Source organism: Glossina fuscipes, unplaced genomic scaffold, assembly GCF_014805625.2.
Source record: "Glossina fuscipes isolate IAEA_lab_2018 unplaced genomic scaffold, Yale_Gfus_2 0, whole genome shotgun sequence".
Classification (NCBI taxonomy): Eukaryota; Metazoa; Arthropoda; class Insecta; order Diptera; family Glossinidae; genus Glossina; species Glossina fuscipes.
In genome coordinates this window covers 36,780,424-36,799,724 of record NW_023998414.1, presented here as the reverse complement: position 1 = coordinate 36,799,724, position 19,301 = coordinate 36,780,424, and the positions used below count along the sequence as shown (strand labels likewise).

The following is a 19,301-nucleotide window of genomic DNA, read 5'->3' as shown; positions in this document are numbered from 1 at the left end:
ATACGTCGGTGTAAAAACCTTCATTAAAATAACTCATAAAGCGCGAGCTGTGCATTGAATACAATAAAACAGGGCGGACAGGCAAATACGGAGACAGCCAAGATTAAATCGGTTAAATCGAAAGTGATTCTAAATATATCTCTGCATCACAAGTAGTATATCATATAATGATGAAAAATATTTTCTTCGAAAGATTGTCCATCGCTAGTTATATATATAGTTTTCCCTGTGATTTGACGATTTATGCATGCCACGCTTTTAAAAACCCTTTTCTTTCGCCACAAACCAATCATCTCGCATCTTCATATGAATCAAAACGTTGAACGAGATCTGTCAGTCTGAACATATGGTAATCAGAAGAAGCCAAGTCTGGTGAGTTATGCGCCTGGGCTTACGCTTCCCTATTGAGTGCGTCCAAAATGGCTCGATTCAGTTTTGCAATACGGGTGGATGGACGGATGTCGTGCTTTTTTTAATATTCTGGCTGGTTTTTTGAACAGCGCATCCTTCAAATCTTTTAATCAACTTTCGGATTTTAACGGAGGACGCCCTTCTAATTACTACAAACAGTGGATGGTATGCCTCGATCTACACATGAATTTTTGGGGATTTGAATTTTTAAAATAATGCCGTTTATCGCTCTTCAGTAAAAAATAATGCCATAGGAAAATGCTCTGTTGTTGGTATAAAGTGCGTTGTGTTTAACGTTATTACAAGCTAAGCTAATGCATGAAACTTGTATTGTTGTGAGTCGGAAATCTCTGGCGAACGTTAATAAGAGAAAACATGGACGCTATGGACGCAATTTGACAGCTAAGGCTCTCCCTGGGTAAATTCCGGTTTGATATTTACATACCGCGAACATATATTATACGACATTTAATATATAGTTATGAGTGTGATAAACTGAACGACATACTTAATATGCTTTCTACTGTTAAGTAACGAATGTGAAATGCATTGCAATAACATATTGTTTTTAAAGAAAAATCTACATTTTCATTGATTTCAGTTTTAATTCAAATTGTTGAGTACGGTAAACGCTGAGTAAGCGGTTTTCATAACCTGAAATGGAAAAATTGAAAATTGAAACAATTAAGAAAACTATATTCAAATTAGGGTGAATAACGATTAGTGCTTTATATATGTTGAGATCGTGCCGGTTGATGATTACTTAGATTTGGACTCACGAAGCGTTTGCACTAAAGTTCGCTATCAATATCTGCTACAAGTTGAAAATTACTTTTTTTTTTGGAAATGGTCCCATATGGGCGGTTTTCGAAACAGTTTAAGGGAAGGCGAACTTAGCCAATATTAGAAGATGGAATGAATAGTTGGACGCGCCCAAATTTCACCAGAATTGATGAAGAGTTCTTAAGTCCAATGATTATCAGTTGAGGGCTAGGGTAAATTCACAATAGTGTTTCTTGAATGCGTCAATGATGGGCATCAGATGCGAATCTCTTCTACTCTGAACAGATCTTTATTATTATATGTTTTTCAGTTGAGCTAATTTAAAACAGTTTGATTGCTCCGGAGAATATAATATAAGCAGAGATTAACATTTAATGTACGAAGGCCGCCATGCATTCTACATTTCTTTCCCTCTCTACTCTTGACCTATCACCCTTTGTTTCTTCGGTATCCTCTCTGTCTATGCCTCTCTCTCAGCGTCTTCTCCCGGATCGGCCCTTCCTTCCCTATGTGTCTTCCAACACTTCATCCTGTTCTTGTTCCCCTCACTATCACTTTTCCAGCCCCTTTTTTAACACATCTGCTTTGCGGTATAACGCACTCTCATTCGTTAAGAGTGCATCTCTTAGCCAAAGTTATTTGCTTTGAATATGAAATTTTTTTCAAATGATTATTAACGGAATTTTACAAATGTTTGGGTCGGGAGAGATTATCTATAGTTTATGAAGTTTCGTTGAATGGCTGATCATTCTTAATGCAACTCTATTACTACGACAATGATTTTAGTTACATGATATGAGATAAGATAAGGATATAGTCTTTAAGATTCGTTCTTTACCGTAACAAATGTGGGTAAACTGACGGGTATTATATTACCAGCCATAACTGTATTGATCTTTTGAGATCTTTGTAATAGAAAGCGATGAGCTTGTTTAAATTTTTTTTCGCGATCCACCCAATTGCATGAGTATATTGAATCAATAAGTTGTTCATTCGCCTGGCAGAACAAGTCACCGTAATAGCATAAGATGAAAATTTCCGCCGTTACAGCACAAATGTAGGCAATAATATTTAGCAATTTTGAATAATCCAATCCCACATAGAAAGTATAAACACCGATAGTGCATTGCGCAAGGCCAGTGCAAAAGAATTGAGCCAAACAAGTGTTGGAGATGCCCTGTTGAACGATACGAAATAGACTGCAATGCGAGTGAGAACGACATGATGTTACGCAATGTTTTGAATTTCTTCTTACTCGTTAATCGTTTCATGATCAATTATGCACTCGATTAATTCACGATATAAGTGATTTTCGATTTTTTTTTTAAATTCTGCATTCACGGTACTGCATGGAGTTACTTTGCTACCCAAAGTTTTGATGCGCAATGATAATGCTTTTGTATGAGCGATCAAGATGACAAGATAGGCTTGCGGATAAGTATCACTACCGAGATTTTGCGCTGTTTGCAATATCAAACCATACGATTGATATGAATAAGCGTAAAGAAAATTCCTTTTTGAGGCGTGCCAATCCCAAGGAAACCAAGCCGGATACATTAGGATACGTTCCGGTGAGAGATAAGCCACCAATTGACTGGTAATTAACGCAACGCTAAACAGTCGTGCAACAATTTTGAAACAATTTCGAGCCGAATTCACACCCTTTTGCAATTCATTAATCTCTTCTAGCGTTTGAGCTCTCATATCTAAACGTTTCAAAATTTGATTGATTTGCAAAAGTTTCTTGCGCACCAAAAACAAATTTAAAAACTTGATATTACAAATCACATCTGTTATCGTATGATAGAGATATTCGCAGAATTCATTCATACTCTTGGATAAAAACAGATTAATGATTAGTGTACATGGAAACAATAATGTTACGCTAATATTTAATAATATTGCATACGCCACATACGGTTTAAACCACACTGAGTTACGAGGCGGTGATTTTAAACCAAAAAATTTCCACAAACGCCAATGGTATTCGAATGCTTTCCACGTATGAATTTTAGCGACAGCCATATCTAATAAACTCAGCCACTCGCAATCAGTTAAGACAATCGTTTAATTTGAGTACATTTCAAATAAATTCAATTTATAGTATTTGTCAAGGTGACAAGTCCATACCATAGAAATAAATTTAAATATGAATTCCTTTTATAGTTAATTTACCTAAGGAAAATTACTTGCACCTGTTTACAGCGCATAGTTTTTTTTATAGTAATTGATTTTCATAATTTTTCTCAACTTTTCAAATTTACTTTTTCCTAATGACCGATAAAAAGACGAAAAAACAAAAAACAAAAAAAAAAAAATAAATAAAAAACGATTGATACTTAAGAGGTAATTTTACCTTATGACCACGAAATTATGGGTCAATTTCTTAAATTTATTTACGAAAGTCCAATTAATGATCTATTGGTTTCTTTTTGCATTTTCTCACACTGCGGTAGGTATGTATACATTTGTTGAAATATTTGAAAAAAAATTTTTTTTTTTAATTATTTGAAAAAATGAAAAAACAAAATAATAAAACTGTGTAGAAACTTTTTTTCTTTTTTTTTATCATTAATCAAGCGAGTTGAGTCTTCTGACGGAGTAGCCGGGTAGGTGATAACTATCACGACTATGAAATCAGTGGGTTTGCGGGTTCAAGTCTCAAATGCGGTAGAGTTTTATTTTGCGGACACTCATTAGCCTACGGCCATCACCTCTCTGTTTGCTTCTTCTTCTTCCCTTTTTTTTTTCTAAACGATTGGTCATATTATTTAAAAAAAATATATATATATATATATATATATTCCTCTGTGAGTACTATTTCTAATGTAACACATCGAACTTTTACGACAAATCGGTTATAAAATCTATTAAGGTGAATCAAATTACGTCAAATTTAGTTATGTTGAGGACAATATACATTGAAATGAAGATATATTTAAGTCCGAATATAGTAAACGTGTCTTGAATAATGAGAACTTTTTGAGAATTAACGGGACAATGATGCGACCTGCTTGATACGGAACGGTTAACTCAATTCAATAATTTATTCCGATCTGGGCTTTATTACATCGTTAATGGTGCGCATAGCAATAATGGTGTACCTGTTCCTCAGGCAAAGCTTTGCTCGTTCATCTTCTTAACTCATCTTCTTAATTTGATTATGAAATTTTTCTTGTTATCGTTACTCACCTCTCCGATTTGGGCTATAGAGAAAATGTGTGAGAACATCGCTTCATCTCAGCTTTAGGTTAAGAGATTAAAATTGTGGACTTTCTTTTAATTTGTTTTGAAAAAAAAAAAGAAGAAAACTTCGAGTTACCAAGGCCCATTCAATCCTATTACGCATCGAGATATCCTTACTAGATATAAGCTTTGCTATAGGCTTTGAAATTTCCTCTCATTAGTCTCGCGGTCTTTTTACAGGCTATCATTATAGATTACTGACTTTTCATAATTCTTTGCCGCCATCGTTACGCGGTAAAGATAAGCAGGTCGAAATTTGGTTGATATTCTATATTACTAAACGGAATGATTATCGATACTTGGCCATATACAGATCTTGTTTGATATTTGGTAAAGGTACTGTTCACTGTTTCTGTGATTGAGCTGCCACAGCATATATTGAATAACTTTGTATTGATCAAGAGTATATATATATAATACGGCACTTGTCGTGTGGATGATTCAGAAGGTAAATTATTTAAATTATTAAATATTGTAATAATTTAATTTAATTTAATTTAATAATTTAATTTAATTTTAATTTCGTTACTCAATTGATATGGTCTCATCAGTGTGGGCGTTTCGTAACCCCTTCGGCATATTGAACCGTCTCGGAAAACAGATTCGTTAGAATAGCTGAAAGTTATATGTCAAGAGAAAACTGACGATCTACACCTGTTTGCGTTCAATGCAACAGCCATAACGGTTTGACATCGGTCCCGCTTTTGACTCAGCGTAGCTTTCTAACTCGATCTAAGCATTTCTGCTAGTTTGTCCGTTTGATGCTTGCCCAAGCATTCGTGTTTTAGTCGATATTATGCCGATGTTTTAACGGAATTTGGTAAATTAACATGTTTTGGCCCCAAGAACGGAATCTATTGAATCGAAGGATATCTCTTACAAAAAGGCAAGTCAATGGAATGCTATTTTTATAATGATATAGCATATAGGTGTCGCTGTAACGAGCTTGCAACATATTACGCTTCAAATGCTCAAATATATATATATATATATATATATGTAAGTTTTTCACAAGAAGAAGTTGCTTGTAAGAATTGTTAGCGTATTTAATAGTCGACCTTCCTCGATTTTAAAATTTTAACTTTATCCTTAAGAAGTTTAAATAATTTTTCATAGAAAAGGGAAATAAATGCCTTTCATAGAGTGAGTACTGAAAATATACCTTAAATGGATATCAGTTTTAAAGGAAGATTATAATTATATGTATGAATATTGTTTGAAACTTTTCCTCTCCTTTCGTTTTCATTCATTACATTACATTTCGTGGATTCACTTGTAAATTAATAATTCCAGGAAGTTTAATAGCAAATATAATTTGTTGTTGCAATAGTGTTTACGATGCGGTTAAGTAGGCTAAGTTCATACTTATATATTATTGTAGCTGATATCTCCTAGCTTTATATCCATTCATAGCCAGACGAAATAGAATGGAAGCTTAGTCGGTTAGCATATTTATTCATTTATTTATTGATTCATTTTTGTTAAGAACCAACCACAAGTAAAATAAATTTTTGTTATCTTAAACAAAAAAAAAAAAAAAATATCTGCTTTTAAAATAATTAATTATCCTTGAGGCATTATTCTCACGTCGAGGATGGTATGCAAAATAATTGTATCATTCATCATTGAGGCTCAATGTCTTCCATACAATTAGATGAAAATTTTATGCATATTGTGAATTGATGATGATCAAATGTTTATGAATAAAATTCTTATTTATGCATATTTGATGAGCTGTATATAGTTGCTGTGCAACTATGCAACGGGGAAACTCATTAATTTCATAATTAATGGAATAGCAACAAATAAATAAATTTTAATTTCATTTGTTTACTTTGCTATTAGGCACGAAGGATTATTATTACGTAGGCTTACCTCAGGTTATTGTAAACTGAATATAAATTCATAGCGACCAGATGGTAAATATGAAGTAAATAAAGTAAATAGACTCCTGGCTTCTCTATTAATGTAAACAAAAATAAGAATTGATTTAATGAACCGGATTGTAAACAATAAAATAAAATTTAATTATCCAAAGTCATCTGAGAGGGTATATATACATATATGGATTATAATTTGATATTCATTCATCATTGATATTGAAGGATATCTTAAATAATTATTGTTCATTGTTAAGCACTTAATGGAAAACTATTGCCACTATCGGATTAGATAAATTGATTGATAAAACAAATTTTACTATCTAACCAATCAACAATAATTATTAATATTTAATCATAATCTGCTTATTTGCTTGGCTTGAAACATATTCCGAATATATTCAGATGCCTTTTGTTTGTTTTAATGAATTCGAAGCAAATTATTGAGGCGAATTATTGCTTTATTTAAATGTGATCATGAAGCCGATAATATCTCTAAAGCACAGCATGGACTAGTGCATTAAAAATGTTTACTTTAACGGTACACGATTTAAACGGTTGAAACGATAGCCAGTGCTAGTGCTAGTCCGAGAATGAAACAATCTGTATCATTGAGTTGAACGAACAATCAATATTCATCAATAGTTAATGTCGCCATGATAACCCACCAACGCTGACTGACTGTTGCCAGTTGGAGGGAGCACTCAAGAAAATGAAAAGAAAACCTACATGGGTCGCTGATATCCGTGGTACCTTGTAAAATGAAAAGGGGAGACAAGTACTTAAGCGTGAGAAACACATCGTACCTGTCTTTTCCTAAAGATTGTCGATAACCATGCTCTCAGCCCAGTTACTATTATTTAAATCCATAAAAATCTATTCATGGCAACTTTTCCACATCATGGATAACAATAGCAGCGTGACTACATAGCAAAAAATGTCATCTTGAAAAGGAGGTACCTTCTGGCGAACCACCCTTTCTTATCTCTATGAGGAGTTTTTTTTATCGCCCCAAGATATATATGCGCATGTTAACGCGACGTCTAAAAGTTCTTCTTAATTTGCCATGAAAAAGTTGTTTGCCAGATTCGCTAAAATCGAATCAAAATGAAACTCTTTTAGTAATCACTCAAATCCGTTTACTTGGCCGTCGTTTAGTAAAACTTAAGGCTTTCTTTCGGTGCCTATCGTTTTGAGATAAAATGTTTTGGCGTTCAATTCAGGAAGGGGCGTGTAGTATAAAGAAAATATATATTGGTAAACGGGTTGTCTCGATGAGGCCAACTTGAGCTTTCAAACATAGTTGTACAGTAATTTTTTTCGATAGATTGGAATTTTGTTTTTCTTGTCAAGCGATTCTGAAACGATTTTTCCTAGAAAAATAAAAATTCAATTAGTCGTCATGTTTTTGTATCCTTTGCGGATGTACACAGTATCGAGTAGGACTTGAGATAGACTCACTTAGGCTTGTCTGCAAGTGCCAAATTTTTTATATGTTTTGATGAAATGTGGTGCACCGATATATTTTGGTTCAACAATGAACCCTATTGAAAATGTTTCTCATCCACTTTCTTGACCATTTTCGACATAGCGCCTTATTTTGAAAACTCCTTAAATGAATAACTGTGTTAAGCCAAGCGGCGTAAGATATCTAATGGTGACTGGTAGTGTTCGTCTCTGATATTTTTATTTGTTTTAAATTTTATATTTGAAAAAATTACCTGAAACTCACAAGATTTTAAGTTAGTTAGTCAAAAAATCTATGTTGTCTTCTGTGTGGTCTTTATATGTGTGGAAGATTACGATCAATAGTGTTATGCTGAGAGAAGTTTTGCAAAAGCTGGCATACAATACAATATCTTCCCTGTCACGTACTTTTAATATTAATTCGCCTTTTATTCAATTTTAAAATCATCTGCAATTATCATAGGCGAACTTAAGTAGTCTTCTCGTTTCGTTTTGGTAGCTTAGGTGAATTCAATCCGTCTGTAACTATTAAGCTTAAATAATAAAGGAGAGGTCACATTATCTTTTCTCCTCTGTCTTTGTAGCACGAATTTTGATTATCATTTTATCGGGCAGACGAGTGCAATAACTTATCTATTATCCTTAACTTTTTATAGGCAAGTTCGACTATCTAAATAATCGAAAGAGAAGGTGAAAAAGATAAGTAATAGATGTAGATGTTAGCTAACGTGCAATTATTAAGTTAGTCTTCATTCACACATACACAAAGAAAGTAAAAGTAAAGTAAAGTAAAGGCGTTACTTGGCTATGTTATGTTACCTAAATCAAAAGTAGAAGCAATTTGCTGCAAAAATGATTGAATTAAAACGTTTGAGACACGGATTGCTTTTCGCATTTAGACGAGAGAAGAAGTCAACAAAAACTTAACAAATAATTACTATGGAAATTTAAAGTGAACATGCTTCGCCTCCCTTAAAATGTATGGATTCTGATTTCGGAGGAAATTAGAAACAAGTAAGAATGCTATAGTCGTGCTAGGCGGGCCATTAGATACTCGACACCATTTCGTTTAATTAATAATACTCGAAATATCGTACATTGTTTTTATGTAAATGCATTACTTTTCAATCTGAGTCCTCACACTGGCGGATACTCAATTGTGAAAGTCGTCTACATCCAATATGCTTGTCAAAAATTGTATCATTTTCCAGTTGATTCTGTCATAATACACCACAAGCTAGGCTTTGTCGCTATTGAATGGTTTGCTTACACGAGAGCTTCTATATGTGTTGCGGTCCAACTAAATAGGTCTATGCGATCCAAATATCCGGATGGTCGATTTATTACGTATAAATTATTATCATAAAATTAGGCCTTTTTGGCCTTATTTTTCATTAGAATCCTTATATGGATTGGGATCCAAATATTATTATTATTATTATTATTATTATAAATTTAGCCAGAGAATAAATTCTAAGACTAAAGTCTTAAAGCACTAGCATCTAGGGCTATCGGCTTTTTTTTTTTTTTTTTTTTATTAAAAAACTCTACCGCACTTGAGGTTTGAACCCACGACTATTGAGTTGCTAGTCGAGACTTATGCCTACTCGGCCACTCAGGCGGATGGGATCCAAATAAATAGACCTACTTGATCCAAATTCGTTACGGTTAATTTTTGTTTTAAATTCTTATTATGAATGCATTTTCCTCAGGAAGCATTGCAAAAGGAAGTTTTTTTTATAATAGCTACATACGGTTATATATCAAGGGGTTCAAAAAATTGTCCCATCCAACTCAGAGTTGTCACAGCAATTTACAACGCCAAAATACTATTCTAAATTCTAAAAGTTACAATATTTTTGCTTATAACGATTTGCCAAAATAAGTCGTTATATAGGGAGTGGTCGAAAAAGTGGTCCAATCCGAACTATTTTCAATGGCATTCCTCCCAGAGTCAAAACACTTCGGTGAACCAAATAGATGGATCGACATCAGACGGAATGGTGGACAGACCAGCCTAGCAAGCGGTATTGCAAGAGGTAAGTCTATCTTAAGTACGTCTGGATATTCCAAACTACTTCTCCCACGAACTTAACATCCCCTGTACCACAATACCGGTGTAATGATGGTTTCAATGGTAAACATAAAAAGCTTGCAAGAGCACGAGTGGAATTGCAAGCGATATGGGATGAAACACACAACAATCATTACTTGCTTGTCGTCTATGGGAAAGATGTAAAACTCAAGGAAATAGGGTGCCAGCTGAACTAAGAGAAAGGCAGGCAGATGGGGAGGGAGGAATAGGAGAGGTGAAAAATATATATACGGCTACTTTTGAAAATCCATAACATCAAGGAATAAATGCTGATCCGTGCATATTATGAAGAAACTTCGTATTCGATACGATTACGTATTATGAACTGCCGGGAGTTAGCGAAGCTGCTAATACTCAGCATTAGCGATAATAAATCATCGGATGGAAGAAAAAACGGCCAGAATCTTGCTTCACAGTAACTTGGCTTTTGCGAATCGATGTCGTAGACAGTCTTTAACCAACAACTCAATCCTAATGAGTAACTCAAAGAAACAGAAAGGAAACCGAAGAATGATATATTCGATTCTAACGATGTTAATGATGGCCAATATTTTGCATGGAAGGTTTTTCAATCATTCTACTGGAATCAAGTCTTGAGTTTATTCCTGCCGACCTTGCATTCTTTTCAGTTATAGTTCCGCTTTGCTTCTTCTCCTTCAATTGAGGGACGTGCCGTGCCGTCAAGCCTAAGTCAAAGCCTAAAATGGGCGGATCGCTCGCTTAGGTATTGTGGATTTTAGCAAAAGTACGCTGATTATTAGAGAGAATTATGCCGGAAAAATAATAATATAATCGAAGATTAAATATATTCTTGTTTATTTCGTTTAATATCGTATTGGTATTGATTTCAGTTATAATTCGTACATGACAAATAGTCTAAGCGTCATGATGTACCGTTACATAGTTTTATTAAATAAGTTTTTTTTGGCACTTGTTTTGGCTTCTGTTGGCTCTTTGATAACAACATTGGTTTCATAAAAATCGTTATTGATTTTATTTAAATTCGTTATTCATAATTGTGTACGTGAGAGATAAAATGACCATGCGACGGTTTATACATGATTACAAACAAAAAATATTTACCATATAAGCCGTTTTCGAACAAAATGTTTATCTATTTGAAGTTCGTTAAATAGGCGAAATTCGGAACTCTCTCTGACGCATCTAAATTTTTTATTTAACGCATCACAATGCCCAGACAATTTGTGTACGTATATGATCGGTTTACTATGCTAAGCTATGCATACCGCATTTACATGAGTTGATATAACAGCGTTAGCGTGTGACTGTTTATTAGTTAGTGTTAATTATCATAAAGACCGTTGGTGCTTAGCATGTATATATATATATATATATATATATATATATATGAATGAGTGTTGTTTAAATTAAATGTTTCTCCTACTGCACCCATACTCTTGTACTTCTACACAAATATGGTTGAACATGAGTACATATGTATGCATATTTATACATAAATCAAGTTGTTTGCTTATCAGATAATGGGATAACAATTGTGTACCTAAAGCAAAGCAAACATACATGACAGGACTTTATCTAGTAGTGGCTACGCAATGAAATGCATGCTTGAACTTTTACTCTTACGTATAATGAACGTTTTTACTATTGATCCTTTTTACTATTCTGCTATTGTTGTTTTGTCATTGTTATTATTATTGTTGTTATTGTTGTCATGTCTATTTTAATAAATTTTTATGCAGGTTGTCATTGATATGCATATGCAGATCGATTTAAATGCAAAGCATAAAAGTTTGTTCTATAAAAATCGTATTAATGCGTTTACGATAATCAAACCAGCAAGCCTTTGTTTCATGCAGTTTTAATTCGATTAAAACCAAAGAGAGTAATTGCATATAATACAATATATAAACGTAATTAAATGTTACAAACAATATATACAATTTTAATGGAAATATATTTGTCGCATAACCGACGTGTACCGGCTGTACACTTTCCGGTATCATAGTACGCATAAGTACATATCGATGCGAAAACAATAAGCTGCAGTACACGCTACCAGATGAGGTAAATGTCGCCGACCATGGGTAATGTGGGGAATTCCCTCTTGTAGAGAATATTCCGATATCTACTATTTGCTTCTTCTTGTTATTATTATCATTATTATTATTATTATGACGGCAAATGTTTAGACACACAATGTATGGGGAAGTTCGGATCCTTGAACGTGAAATGCCATTTGACATTTACAAAGAAAAAAAAAACTAAATGTTTTTCAGAGCTTTTCATATTCGCTATACATTCATTAATTGGTTGCCCGAAATGCCTAAAAAAAAATAATTTTTTTTTTTCTAATAAAATTAGTCTGTGTGATGGGACTCAATTCTCATCAGCCCAAGACGTCATACTTTCACCTGTTCGTCTGACAAACAAAAGAAAACAATCGCGTCTAAAGTTTTGAAAAAGCAAGCGAACTAGTCGAACAATTTCTTCAACCCAAACGAGGAGTTGGAGGTTTGGGCGAACGCGTTTGCTTGACTTGATCTTTACTGTGAATGGATTGCGCTACCCAAGAATATTAACTGGGTTTTTTTTTTATTTTTGTTTGCAGTTGATGACGTCGATACGAATTGTCACACAGGTCGATAAAATTAACACTATTACGTGATTGATTTAAAAGGACAGCGCTCTTATCGAAAGACGGTATGTATGGGCTGTGTTAGCATAACACGGCCCTTAAGCGCAAATATACATTAATACAATTATTATGCGCACCATCAAGCTTGAGTATCCGCTTGTGGATTCAAATTTGTTATGGCAGGAGCAAGATAAATTTCTCTACTGGAATATTTTGCAGATATTAAAAGACAAACATTTATTTATCTACGGCAAAGTCTGTCTGTGTTTGAAGAGGGCGAGGAATTACAAGATTTTATTTCTGCTTTAGAGCCTTTAATTTATTTTGATTATCGACGCGCGTAGATATCTTTTCCATTTGATCGAGCATTCAGTCTGAGTGTAGATCAACTGGTCGTGGACTAAAATACTATATTGGTTAAGTATGCGATCCTATGCATAATTTTGTGACAAATTTAAGCGTATTGTTATCTATTAAGTCCGGCTTGCCATTCCGGCCACTAGGCAGAATGACAGAGACTTCCGTGTCCTCACAGTGTCATTACTACTTGGGGACGCTTTCGAGAGCTCAATTTTTTCCTGCTAACATTCGTTGAAAAACTGAATTAGCTTTCGATTTTTTTTTTTTGTCCACGCTCGTGAGGAGTAAATCGCGACTAGGTGATGACAGTTATCGAATAGTGTCATATGCTTGAACAACATTTCTCTCTCTTTTAAAGTCGAGCAAGAGATATTTTTGAGAATTCACGTTAAACTTAAACCATTAAATTCAGTTGAAAAGGCACGAGTTTTTAGAACGGATATGTGAATATTTCAATATTGAATATAATTAACTTTTCAAAACTAATGAAATATTTGAAATCAATTGTAATTTTAATTCGCAAAATTATAAAAGCATAAAGCAGCACAAACTAATAAAAAGTAATTCCGTTAAATACTTTTCGAAACTTTTCTCATTACACCAAAAATTGTTAAATTGTAAAAGCGAAATGTCAATGGGAAACTTTTTGAAATTTTTCAATTAGCTTCACCTGCTAGCGAACTACAATTTTCATGCGTAAAACATTACAATTGAAAAAACATTTTCGCTTAATTTAACTGCAACTTAATTGTATACAGACTTGTGGAAAGACATCATCACAACGCTGTGATTGCAAAATCACTCGCACATACATCTTGCAACATTCAAGGTAGATACTTTACTTACTTTAGCGAAAGATCTACGAATTCTTAAGTGAGAACAAGGAGAGATCTGTGAAAATTATATATGCGATATACACTACGTCGACATCAAAGATTAATTACTAAACTAAGCAATTATCGTGTAAATAATCTATTCTGCCAGTTCACTTTGTGCACGCTTTGTTGTAACACATACGATTAGACAGACAATTAGTTATCACAGGTACTTCTGCTAAGGTGACGTAAATGAAAGGTCTACTTAGTATTACTTTCGTTTATTTCTTTTAAATTTTTAATAATATTTTTGAGTTATGGATTTTTAAGATATTTCGAAAATATACATGTATGTATATAGAAGAAAGCTATGATCAACTTTAGATGAAGTTTAACCAAGTATTTCGTAATCAACAATGACTTGCTTGTGGTACGTATAAGCAATAAAATCAAATTTTAAATTTAATATCTTCTAAGTGGTTTTGTTATTAGAAGCAATTTTGTTTGGGTAAATGTAAGTAATATCGAGAGAAACTTACAATAGATATATCGATCAATTCGGAATTATTTTTTTTGAATGATGCAAGCATTTCTGTCCGTCTGACTATGTACTTTTGTGTTCGATATACAGATGATAATATTTGGAATATTTTTTTGATGGAGTTTCGTAGACTGGGATGCTTTGCTCACGACACGAATTCGATTAGAAGTGAATTGATTTAGATTTCTGCTACGGCCAGTCCCCATATAAAAAATGACTAATTCTCTCTTTCATTTAATTTGCTTTCGTCTTTCAATCGTTATTGCGGGCGGAAAACTTTATGCACATCTTTCGTTCCGACGGTACAAGAGGAACAATCTTTCTGCATATTTGAAAAGGCGTCACGTCAATCAATCTCGTTAATATGGATATCAAATAAAAAAAGTCTGAAGCATATAGTGCGTTAAGCTAAGCGATGCTATTCTTGCATTCAATAAAATGGCGGGCGTCATTAAGTACCAGCGACAATTTACGATTCTTTTCACGAATATTTCGAAAGCGTCTTTAAAACGTCACTTTAATTAACGTTGGACTTAAAAACTCTTATTTGAAACATTAGAGCTTGGACATGACGATTTACATCGAACAAATAAAATTTTGCATCAATTTACAATTGATATCATGTAAATGCTTGAAGGAGCGTGATATGACTTAAGTTGCCCGGCGGATATGCTAAAAAGATATTGTTTAGATGTACAGAAGGCAATGGAAGTATCAATTCATAGCAATAATGTAACTAAATATAATCAATCCGATAATCTTTGAAATATGTTCAAAAGTCAAGCATGTCCGAGGCTCTTCAGTTTTGAAGCTTCTAATCAACAATAGTGACTGCCTTTTTGTGTTTCCTGTCTTAACAAAACTAAAAATGGTAATCACATGTCTGAGCTGTAAATTGCTAAAATTTTTCTTCATTTCAATAAAAATCGGTAGCGTAGTAGTTTTCTGGACGTGAATGATAATTGTTTCGAAGATTTTTTCATACATTTTATATGAAAACAAAACTTTCTTATTTTTTTTTTTTTTTTTATCAAATTGTCTTTAGTTTGATGTTTGTTGTTGTTGTTGTTGTTGTTGTTGTTATATCAGTAAAGTGACGGTTTCCGTCGACTTTGTTCGAAATAAAAATTTCAATGTCCAAGGATTAAAATAAGTTTGAAAAAAGTGAAGCAATGTGAAGTAGAGTTACATGCAATATTTAAAGTAAAGCAAAATAACGTCACCGGCAAAATACATAACAACGATAACAACTAATAATTACAGCTAATTATTTGCATTGTTAAGCAACACGAATTTGCCGGTGGCTGCTTACCGTTTGCTGTAATGTAAAGTAATTGTGAAAATAGAAAAGTTTAGCAAAAAAAAAGGTGTTTTTTTTTTTTTTTTGGCTTGTCACCAAAACAAACAGCACAACAACAACAACTATTAGGTAAAGCAAACTGCGTAAGCTTAATCCAACTCACAGCTAGTGTGCGATAATATCTACACTTATATATATTATATATATATATATATATATGTATATATATATATACAGTCGAGCTGATTTGCTGACAGCTATTATAAAGTTTTTCATTCGCCTGATAACAATGTTAAAGAAATGAATAAGCGAATGAAGTATTGTTACAACAATGGAATTTTTGCTGCATGAATGAGAGCGAAAAAATAAATATATATATATAAATGAACATATTTATATATGTACATATATAGAGAATGCAGCCATTTAAGTAATTAGGTGAAGAAGTTTTTTATCGAAATTTTCTCAGACTTAACAAGAACAGAGTTGAATGGCAGCTCATGATCTGAAACAAAAAGAGAAGAAATTTTTTTTGTTTCTAAACAACAAGCAATAAAGAGACATCGTTGTCCAGCATTAAGATCTTACACATAGTTTAATTGGCAGCATAAATTTTTTATAGAAAAAGTGACGACGGAAGATCTCTCACATCACACCAGACATAATTAATATTCAAGTAATATCTTTTTTCGAATTGTTTGTGATTTGTTTTTGCTCTTTGTTCTTTGATGATGGTGATGATGATGATAGATAATAGCCATTTTAAATTTAAGTTAAAAACACACATGCAAGTAAATAAATTCGCATATCAGTTTTCAGTTTAAAGGCAATTCGGACGTGATGGTCATAAGCCGGCATTTTAAAAAAAATATTTCACTTTTAAAGATTTGTATTCTGAGATTGATATTCTCGTAAAGGAAAGAAAACTGCTAAGACTGTTGTGGCGTGAAAGTGCTAGTGAAACTGAAATGCTGTTATCAAAATTATTCCATTTTTCAAAGATGATTAAAATTTCGGCCCCTTCAACTCAAATTCATGATAATTCAATCATTGTGATTTAGAAAAAGTCGAATTTTCGCACCGGTTGGATCGGCTAAATGTCAACGTTATTTGGAGATGAGAGAATTTTAAGGGTGATGCAGTCACGTTCATAGATAATGAAAGTGTTCAAAACATATATACGCATTATATGGTAAAGAAATTCGAAATTGAAACGAGTTTGTCTTGAAGCTACATGTTTTCTCCTTGCCGTGTAACGCTTCATAGAATATGTTAATTGCAGCTTCATATTGTGGGGCTCTAGTGATTTTCGTGGCATTTTTCGATAAATGAAAATTAGACGATTCTCTAAACGATTTTTGAGCGATTTTTTTTGTCAAAAAAAAAAAAAAAAAAAAAAAGAAGAAACGAAAGAAAGAAAAATTCAAATCGTCGATATAATTTTTACCCTAGAACAGTTCTGGTACATGGTATGTAAAGTTTTTTTTTGCAACATCAAGAAGGACTCAAGATACATCCATCTTTTATTCTATCAATCTATTCAGAATCATTTTCTTAATCAATTTAGGCTTGCACTATATATTTTTTGTTTAATCTACGGATTACAAAAGCATTTTGATGAAATATGGTTTATTAATACAGTTTGGGCAAAAGACGAACTTTAAGGTAAATGGATTGACTCGGGGCACTTTTGCAACCGCTTCGCCTTAATTAATATTGCAGTTCCTTGCTATTCTAGATGAATACGCTAAGATTAGATTGAATAGGGCAATTTGTTTTAACCCCACCCGTTTAACTTTTCCTATCAAAAAAAAATATTTTACCAAACAGAACCAAAAAGTCCGATTTTCAATATTTCGTGTTTAAAACTGGACACTAATACTAATTTGATATTAAAAATGAAGTGTATCAGTCTTGGATTACAGCCCGCTGCAGAGCTGCTGACTTAATCAGGCTTGCAGAGATGCAATCAGGTCCGGAGAGAAAGCATTTAAGCCGGTCGCCGTTCTAAAAATGTGCACTGAATCACTTGCCAGGCCATTGAGAAATCTTACTAGCAAGTGCTACCATACTAGCTGATAGATTGCCATTGTCCCACCTATACCTAAGGAGGGTGTCACACAAATCGTCCAACTGCAGTCTGTTCGGCCATAACCAAAATCATGGAGACGATGGTCAACTACCATCTAACGAGATATCTCCGCTGGTCCGCTGGTGACGTATTGAAAAGTGGAAACGAGCTTTTCGCCACTTTGGTAAAAATGGGGTCGTTGCAGAACATGACGCTCTTGTTTCCAAACTAAGAGTTGTAATCGGCGGGTACTGTTCAAGTGAAATCTATTCAAATGCAAGTACACCACAGACATCTCCCCTTTTCTTTTCTTGGTATTCTTTAACGATCTCTTATGCATAACGGGGAACCATATTTACTCGTCTGCTGACGATAGTGTCTTGCGTCATTTGTTTTGAATGGAAAGACTGCATGATGAATGACGTACTAAGTTGGGATCTCATAAAAAAAAATCTGAATGGGGTCGGATAAATAGGGTAAGTTTAAATGTCATCAAAAATTTTCTCCTAACGCACAGAAAACGTGATGAACACTCTATACCTTTTGGCGGTGTCAATGTAGATCAATCGGCAACTCTTAATGTTCGAGCCACGAAAATACAAAATGATATTTTTTAGACGGAACACTTGTTCGAAAGGTCAAAAGATGCAGCCAAGGGATTAGGTGTTTTAAAGCGGTACAAAAAATGCTTCACTGCAGCCTAAATCCGTACCAATTACACCGCTTATATCCGGCCAAAACTTACCTATAGCTCCCACACTTTGCTTGGAAGCCCTCGAGCGCATAATGCGGCAAGCTCAAGCGCTCATGGGCGTCGAAAGGGTGTCTAGAACTCTCAATACCCTTGAGCGATAGCTAACGTGAGCTGTGTTGCGCTTACATACAATTACATTCAGGGAAAGTAGAGAGATATGTTTACCAATGAAATCCTTCAACATACTTGCATACCGCGCCACACACTATCGCAACTCGTCGTTTTTAACCGTTCTTTGAAACAACCAACCAGCAGTAGTCTTTCCAGTCGTACCTGATGTCTTCATTTTCAAGTCGAACGTTTACAAACGGGAAAGTCTCCCTATAACCTATCATAGCAGTAAAGAACAACATGAACAACATGCGATCACTCAATGTGTAGAAAATTTTATGTTTTTGTTTTGTATTTTCGTGGCCCATAAATATTGATGCAAACGACGAGCATTTACGACACTATGTACTCATGAATTTTGTAACCAAAAAAACACTAACAACCAAAAAAACGTCTTTTACATGGGTTAAGAAATTGCTTGAAAATATATGTAATATAATAAGGGCTCGTTAAGCGAACATCCGAGCGAACTTTAAGATAAACTTGGGAGCTGTAAGAAATTCACGGATAAAGATCTCAAATTATTTAATGCATCTTTCCGTGTAATTCACTGAACATAGTCCGTATGGCAGAGTAACAAATACTGGCTGCGTGGGATGGGTAGAAAAGTTGAAGACAAACTTGAGAAAGCTGCTGTAAAATGTGGAGATCTGTGTAGAAGTAAACCATCTTCATGAGCGTTGACCTTACGTGAAAGTATTTTCTTCGAGAAGAACATATTTTCAGGTACGAAATAACTTTAACGTCTTTTTTACTGATTTATGATGATTGAGTTGAGCACGTATCCTTCTTAACAGTAAAAATCGCTTTGGACTCCAAGTTTGATTTGATTTTGAAAATCTATACAAAC

The 19,301-nt window shown here is 33.8% G+C and overlaps 1 protein-coding gene across 1 annotated transcript; it reads right to left on the bottom strand.

Annotated features, from left to right (window-relative positions):
• Positions 1 to 997: 997 nt before the first annotated feature.
• LOC119640396 (odorant receptor 2a-like) lies at positions 998 to 3,219 on the bottom strand. The gene is made up of 3 exons (XM_038038406.1): positions 2,450 to 3,219; positions 2,033 to 2,393; positions 998 to 1,065 (listed from the first exon to the last, which is right to left on the bottom strand). The coding sequence occupies exons 1-3, from the start codon at positions 3,217 to 3,219 to the stop codon at positions 1,015 to 1,017; spliced, it is 1,182 nt and encodes a 393-aa protein (XP_037894334.1). The 3' UTR covers positions 998 to 1,014.
• Positions 3,220 to 19,301: the final 16,082 nt, after the last annotated feature.

Coding starts and splice junctions, on each gene's coding strand:
- LOC119640396 (XM_038038406.1), bottom strand. CDS start 3,219: ATGGCTGTCGCTAAAATTCATACGTGGAAAGCATTCGAATACCATTGG. Junction 2,394..2,449: donor GATCATGAAACGATTAACGA/GTAAGAAGAAAT, acceptor CTCGCATTGCAG/TCTATTTCGTATCGTTCAAC. Junction 1,066..2,032: donor GTTTACCCACATTTGTTACG/GTAAAGAACGAA, acceptor TTTCCATTTCAG/GTTATGAAAACCGCTTACTC.